The sequence below is a fragment of the Cardiocondyla obscurior genome, unplaced genomic scaffold, assembly GCF_019399895.1.
Source record: "Cardiocondyla obscurior isolate alpha-2009 unplaced genomic scaffold, Cobs3.1 scaffold38_0_513239, whole genome shotgun sequence".
In the NCBI taxonomy this organism is placed as follows: Eukaryota; Metazoa; Arthropoda; class Insecta; order Hymenoptera; family Formicidae; genus Cardiocondyla; species Cardiocondyla obscurior.
In genome coordinates, this window is record NW_027228789.1 from 260646 (window position 1) to 268881 (window position 8236).

An 8236-nucleotide genomic window follows, 5' to 3' on the forward strand; every position below is an offset into this window, starting at 1 on the left:
GCCCGTAAGTCATCTTTTTACACAAAAATATATTTAAATAATAAAGAATGTAGAAATAAAATAATTAAATTTTTTAATTTTTAGGATTGGATTGATCCGGAAGAAATCAATATAATAGGGTTTATTAATATAAAAAAAAAATATGCGAGAAAAAATGAACGCCGTCGCGATAGGGAGTATAACAGATATATTTGGATGGGCCCCCATGAAGGTGGTGATGTTTTCGGGCTGCGCAACCTGTTTAACATGGAAGAAGACATCGCCTTTGCGCCGAAAAGTTGGAATTAGGTAAAAATAAATAAATATATATATTTTTAATATATATTTTTAATATATTATAATTGTATTTTTTTTAATTTATAATTATATTTCAGCCCCCAAAACCTGATTTAAATTAAGATTAAGATTAAGATTAAGATTAAGATTAAAAATATATGTTTTTAAATATTTTATATATGTTTTAAATATTTTATATATTTTATATATTTTATATATTTTATATATTTTATATATTTTATATATTTTATATATTTGTTAAAATAAAAAAAACATAATTTTACATAAAAATAATTTTTATTTTAATCTTTATAACTCCTCCTGACGCTACAACCACTAATTGAATATTTTAAGGTGCTACACTTCGTCACCATCCGCTAACATAAATTTTTTTTATTAAAATTTTTTATTAAAATTTTTTACAACTTTTTGATGCTCCAGTTAAATATTTTTAAATACATTTTGTAAAGCGCAATGCGTAAGATGATTATTAATAGGATCTAAAATATTTTGTAAGATTCGGCATCTTCATTATCTGCGTCTAAGGTTTCAATGATGTGGTCTTCTCTAACATCACCGTCGAGCATATCAGCCATGTACGTTTCTCATATCCTTTGATATAAGATGCTACACTTCATCGCCATCCCCGTTAACATAAATTTTTTCATCTTTATAATTCCTTTTGACGCTGCGACCACCAGTTGAATATTTTAAATACATTCTGTAAAGCGCAATGCGTAAGATGATTTCCGCATCGCACGGTATTTATAGTATCTAAAATATTTAAAGATTCAATATCTTCATAATCAGCGTCTAAGGTTTCAATGGTGTAATCTTCTCTAACATCATCGTCGAGCATATCAGCCAACCATGCACGTTTCTCATATCCTTTGACGTATATAAGACGTGACACTTCATCACCGTCTACACCTGTTACAGCTGTTGTAATTAATTGTTTTGCCATGTTGTATGGCACGGTTCCTTCTTCCTATGACAATGTATGATGATATTTTATTGTCCAAGAAATGCATGATTTTTCAGATTGCGCTAAAAAATTCCAAGGCACTGGATTTTTAAAGATGTAATGAGTTAGAACAGTACCCTCTCTTAGCACTGCAACTTCTTTTACAATAAATCGCCGTCCAATATTAAAACCTTGAAGATCAACAAACGTTGGCGCAATCATGATGAACGCGTGTTTGAAACAATAATGATGTGTAGATAAAATTGTTTCTTTATATATGATAAAAACTGCTGTTATAGCAATTTTATAAGACCTTGCGCACAACGTTAGACAGTGGACTATATTCAACTATGCGATCATGTAAAATAAGACAATATGCGGTTGTATTTGCAGGAACATTTTCCTTGCAATCAAATTCTAATCGCACGTCTACAGTGGCGCTTTTGATTGACTCGTTCTGTCGAGAGCAATCGATAACAACAAATGGTCCATATGATAGAAATGCTGCTACATTGCAAAAAGCCTCATAAGAACTGTTGCCATAATAAGCTTTACGAAAACGTATTTACATATCATAAAGAATGGCGTATCTTTTTTTGTCAAAATCTAAATTCAGATCATCATATGGATAATATTCAGAGTTGAGAAAAAGTTTCACATTCGTTAATTTACAATCATCAAAAATGGTTGATTTTTTAGACATAACGTTTTTGCGATCGGTTTGCAGAGCAAAGATAACATATCGAGGTTTTTCAAGTTGCGTTGCAGCCTTGACGGCCCAAGAATGTTTTGTAGTACTCTGTAAAAGAGGATATTCATACAAATCCCATGAGCGAAAAGTCATGCTTAAATATCGCCCACTATCCAAAGTTCGCAGCATGGATAATTTATTAACCTCATTTAATATGACATGAGACATTCGCCACTGTATTTTATGCAATTCAATTTCTGGCTCTAATTTCGAATCTCCTATAATGGAATTATTATCATTGCGAGCGCGTATTAAAATTAATTCATGGCGAGCGTTGACAACCACTCGTTTATAATCTTCACAGAAACCTAACAATATACTGAGGGGTACACAAAAATTAAAGAATCCTTCTGACGTAGTTGATGTTTCACTCCATCCAGCATTTTGCAGCATCACAGCATTATCAGATGTTAGCGATATATAATTTTTAAGAGTGCTAGTTATTCCAACGTTTCTGTTGCGATCAATTTCTACACCATTGAGTTCATAACGGATTTCATCGAACATAAATGCTACACAATTATTTCCTAGCGCAGCTGTTAACTTATCGTCAAGTTTTTTTATTTTTATTTTTCCCTCAATATAGAGAAAACTGTCACATGGCAACGTATACAAATCTTGTTGTTGTATTGGTATCCGTATTTCATCACTATATCTAAACGTTGTGTTAGCATATGGGTTGTACGTATGAGTTTCAATTTTAACAATACTATTGTCAAAGATCGGCTTATCATCAATAATCAATATATCAGCCATTTTTAGATGTTGCACACAATGAAACCCAATGATTTTAAAAATTCTACGTTTGATGTAGTAAGTTTTTTCTTCAATAATTGAACCCCTTTGGTGGAAACTGTGTATTTAGTTTGTCTCACGTTCGACGTTTTATTCAAAACGAGCATCTCACACTAAAGTCGTCTCCGCACATGCAGTCTCACGGTAATTTCTTCGCCACGAAAATCAAGCAGTCGTCCGTTCTGATCTACAATGCGAATCGTCAAATCAGTAACGCTTTGTACGACGACTGGAAGGTAAATGATCTGTGTTGGAGTTTCAGATATCTTATATCCAGGTGGAACCTTAGGTGAAAATTCATGTATTGTATGTACACGTTTTCCATTACTGTATGCACCCCCCGTTACACTGCATTCAATGCGAATAACATTTACATTGATAATTTGTATCGGTGCGTCCGATTCATGCCAACGTAACGGCTCGAGTATGCGATCTGATGAAAAACCTAACAACGATTTAATGTTGTATGGTTTGGTAAAATTTATTTGATAAATACACTTAATCTCGCTTTTCATCGTATTGTTATTAGCTTTAATCGTTAAAGGATAATCTTTTTCATCATTACCATATGAAATCACGTTCTTTGCAACATCATTGATATGAAGCTCGTCGAGCGTACGTTTTAGATATTCGGCAATATCGCACAGTTCATACGAGCCGTCGGGAATGGTAATACTTTCTCCATCATTATCATCATCAGCATTATCGAAATAGAATGTATTATTTGATGAGTTTACATTAGGAATTGTAAAATACGTTTCAAAATCAGCCAGCCCGAGTTCATATTCTCCATCGCTTAAATCTATAGCGGGAAAGTAGCTCACCGCGAGGATACCACTTTTGCCCGATAACGTGAGCGTCAGCGACATGTTTGATACTGAGTTTACAGCGCATAATGTTTGTTCTTAAATTGTGTATCAATCGTCTGTAGAAACTGTTGTCACGTCCTGATAAACGTAATTATTTAGTCCGTTTTTGAGTCAATTCATTTAAGAACTTTACCCGGGACCGGACAAGGATTGCGAAATTATTTCTTTGCTTTTAATCGTCTGGACCGAAAAGATAAAGATTTCTGTAAGTCACTGTTCGGAAAGGAAAATAATTACCGTCGCGGTCACCGCTTAGCGAGTCGATGTCGCGTGGATCACGCCGCGCCCGCGTGCCGAACAGCTGGCTTCAACGCCAGCCTCGGCAACAATATTTTTGACACGCCGTGGTGAGCATCGTGTTACCTCACCTTTAAGCTGTTTATGCCGTGGTCACACCGGTAAACTCATCTGAAGCGATCTAGATCACTTCATAATAGCGTGTTATCGGCGCCGGCACTTTCCCGAAAATTCTGGGCCTTTTCTCGGTATAAAAGGAGCGGTTTCTTTCGTCGCCACACAGTCGTTTTGAAAACAGAGTGCGGATTCCCCGGTTTTTTGCGATTTGTCATTTCTCGACGCGTCGAGTATCGTGAGACAAGTGTCTCGATTTAATCGCGTGCTGCACGTTTAGAGTTTTTGCGACGCCGTCGCGCACAACAAACATTTCTTTTGTAAAGAGACTAAATATAACCGATTTAAAACCGAAATTGTTTTGAACCCGTCATTTCACACAGTCACAAAACGCGGATCAGTTTTAGGAATTATATTAAAATTCGGATAATTGATCTGGAAATCAATCAAAATTAATTTATATTTTGGTTTATTTAATTCAGTTATTTGTTTTAATTTCTGGATTAAGGAGAAAGGATTTTGTTTCGTTTCAAGGGCTCTCTTGACCTGGTATCGGAGTCGTTTTATTTGAACTCGTTTACCGGCGCGTTTCTTCATTAGAAATTTCAAAATCTAAATTATTCATTCAGCGGCGGCAGCAGAAAATCTTCGGAAATCTTTCTGCGCGCGCTCCATAAAGAAGCGACCAAACCCAACGCGACACTCTTCGTCCGCGAGGTTCTACAGAAACACCTCCAAGGAATAAATAATATTTAACTCAACTCTTTTCAATTTAAAAATTCCGACACCAAAATCAAGTTAAATCAAAATAAAATATTAAAGTTAAATTATCAAATAACAATTTATTTAAATAAAATATTTACCTTAAATATCCAATTAATTTTAAAAATCTCTCACAATCTTTCCAAAGATCTTTTACTTTCAATCTCTCTAAGTTTTAGCTCAACTTCCTTGATCCTCTCGCTCAATTATTCCTTAAACTCAATCGGAATCAAACAACTCTTTCTGACCATCAATCGCTTCATTCACAATGCTCTGTATTCTTTCACAATTGATTGATTAATTAATTAACTGACTAACTAACTGCTCGCGCTTCTTCGCACGTTCTTTTATAGAACGTGGATCCCCTTGTCCCCGCTAAAGACTTGGTTCACCACCTCTTCAAAATCAAGGAGGAAGGGTATTTTAGATCGATAATTAAATATAACTAATTAGTAACAGCTCTACCCGTTGATGTTCGATCGATAAAATCATATTTCTTATTCGCCTCGGTCCCCGATGGTAACCGGCTCGGTCCCACCCGGTGTCAGTCACTTATTGTTCTTTAAATAGAATAGGTTTTAAATTTCGTTGCATTCCAAAGTTTATTCCCACAGTTTATTATTTAAAGTATTAAATTTGTCAGCACGTGACACTGTAGACACAATTGCCCACAGTTGTTTTGATTATATCGTTGATATGGTAAGCGATTATATTCAATTTGTGTTGCATTATTCCCCAGATATCGAGCAAGTTCTTGTGGCGGTCGAAGATTACCAAAACTATCAAAATACATAGCGCGATTTTTTCTTTTCGCATATGCTACCCAGTGGGTACCTAATCCTTCAACTTTATCTAAATTCACAATACCGCTCTCGTTTTGATGTATTCCCTCAATCGGTAAAGTGTCACGCATAAAAACGCCTCTAAAATATGGAATGCGCATGTGTTTCGCTAATTGTCGCAACTGTATATCGGTAGTAGCACCTTTGGGAAGTTTTAACGTCTTATCGGCGTTTTTTTTTTTCCTTTCTTATTTCCATTATTTTTTCGAACTCCACCACCACGTTTGTATGGAGCGAGATAAACACCGCGACCTTTCATGGCGTAATTGTGACGTTTCATTTCTTCAAGTTGGCGTTGTGAGGCTTTTTTATCATTTACAGCTTTTGCGATTCCTGCGGCTCCACCGGCGAGCGAACCGATAGCACCCAGTAAGGGCAGAAGCGGTATAACGCCACCACGTTTTGCTATCGGAAGTGTTCGTTTCTTCGCCGTTTTCTTCTTCAGCGTATTCTTCCTCGCTACACATAAGCCCATACCAAGTTTCGTTTTTGCTTTCATAGCTGCCCATACGGTCGTGGCTGCGGCCTTTTCACCAAAACTTGAATCTTCTGCGTTAATACGTTGCAGCGCTTTATTGGCAAGAATATTGTCAGCCACGTGGCGCTCTGCGAGATTGTTGCTACGTAAGTAGGCTATATCGTGATCGCGACAAGGCATCCAATGGATTAATTCCACGATCTCCTCTGGCAAATCGTTCGTTTAATCGAGTTCCTGGGCCACAAAACTGGTACCCTGGTATGTGCAATTCAAACGGAAGTGCGTTAATCGCTCTGTTTAACAAGCCTCGCCCAATTTTCTCAGACATTCAATACAGTTTTTTATTAATGGCGCAGGACCGTCAACATGCGTTTCATAACTCGATAAATTATAATGTTTTAAACATCGACGGTATTGTTGAACATCTAAATCAGCCTTTAAGTGTTCAGGAAGCTTATTCCACAAATAGTCAATATGTTGCGAAAATCGTTGTAATAAGAATATTTTTGGAATATGTTGTAGTTGTTTAGCGGTTAAATCACAAATATTACAATCGTCCGACAGCAACAAAAACATAGTGAATACTGAGCGTTTAATTTTTATGCACACAACTATAAATATATCAGCATGGATGATATTGATCTCATTTAGAAGGTAGAATGCGGTTCATACAGCAAGCGCCACCAATCAAGATGGGGAATTTCGATGACAAGTTATTATCCGAGTGTGTGTTACATAGACATGGAAACATGTTACCGAGTTCTATTCGCGCCATCATTTGTGGTCCATCAAATTGCGGCAAAACTAATGTATTAATAAGTCTGTTGGAAAGTCCGCATGATATACGATTTGAAAACGTTTATGTATACTCGAAATCGTTGCAACAACCAAAATATCAGTATTTGAAAAAGATATTGGCACCAATAGAAGAAATTAATTATTTCACATTTTTAAATAATATTGATGTTGTACCACCGAGCGAAGCACTTCCGAATTCTATATTTATTTTTGATGACATAGCATGTGATAAGCAGGATGCGGTAAGAGAATACTTTGCAATGGGGCGACACGCGAACTTTGACAGTTTTTATCTTTGTCAAACGTATGCAAAAATACCAAAGCATCTTATACGTGACAATACGAATTTTTTAATTCTCTTTAAACAGGATGGTACAAATATGAAACATATATATAATGATCATGTTAACACTGATATGTCATTTAAAAATTTTTGTAAATTGTGTCGAATATGTTAAAAACAAAAGTATGGATTTGTGGTGATTGATAAGGACAGTGCTATTTCAAACGGTCGCTATAGAAAGGGATTTAACAACTTCGTGGTATCATAATGTGATCAGTCGTTGTCGATACACCGATTGATAACTGTCAAGCTCGATATGAATAACAACAGTGAACTTAAAAATCGAGAGATAATTGCGAAGAAAATTGCTCAAACGAGCGATTCGATTCGCAAAAAGTATCATGCTATGAAGACGGGAAAAATGGATGAAGATATCGCGTTGGAGCGACATTTTAAACCCATCGTTGAGCCTCTTAAACAGATTGTAGAAAACACTGTTGGGAACAACGAAGTTGAATCAGCCATATCAAAGAACGAATCGTATTTTCCGGAAAAAAAGATGTGTTAACGCCAAAACAAAAACGATTAATTACAGCATCTCCAATATCATTACCTGAAGAAAAAGAAGAAAGTAGATCGACACCAAAACGGAATCGATTAATAAATACATCGTTGATATTTTTATTGGGAGAAGAAGAAGATGAAAGTAGATTGACACCAAAACGAAAACGATCAAATGCAACGTCGCCGATAACAGCATCGACTCCAATTAAATCAGCGTTAAAACGATCACACACCATACCGTCCACATTAAACGAGACGCCTAAGTTCGCGCAACAACGAAATTTTTCATCAAGGGAACGTTCACACTCACATTCCATTGAAGACGTTTTCGATACCGCAGACGAACCGTTGGTAACATCTATTCGACAAAAGTTGCAAACATCAGAAGGTTGGAAGACTCTTCAAACTCATTATGGACCGTTAAGGCAAAAGTATCTAGGCGCTGTTTTGAGCGGAAAAAATCTATTAACATCGATAGCGTTTACGGAGTTTATTTCAACGAC

The 8236-nt window shown here is 36.0% G+C and overlaps 1 protein-coding gene across 1 annotated transcript; it reads right to left on the minus strand.

Annotated features, from left to right (window-relative positions):
• Window positions 1–1544: 1544 nt before the first annotated feature.
• LOC139112618 (uncharacterized) lies at window positions 1545–2747 on the minus strand. The gene is made up of 3 exons (XM_070673699.1): window positions 2312–2747; window positions 1913–2209; window positions 1545–1789 (listed from the first exon to the last, which is right to left on the minus strand). The coding sequence occupies exons 1-3, from the start codon at window positions 2745–2747 to the stop codon at window positions 1545–1547; spliced, it is 978 nt and encodes a 325-aa protein (XP_070529800.1).
• Between the last annotated feature and the right edge of the window lie 5489 nt (window positions 2748–8236).

Coding starts and splice junctions, on each gene's coding strand:
- LOC139112618 (XM_070673699.1), bottom strand. CDS start 2,747: ATGGCTGATATATTGATTATTGATGATAAGCCGATCTTTGACAATAGT. Junction 2,210..2,311: donor TAATTTTTGTGTACCCCTCA/GTATATTGTTAG, acceptor ATTCCATTATAG/GAGATTCGAAATTAGAGCCA. Junction 1,790..1,912: donor ATCAACCATTTTTGATGATT/GTAAATTAACGA, acceptor GTTTTCGTAAAG/CTTATTATGGCAACAGTTCT.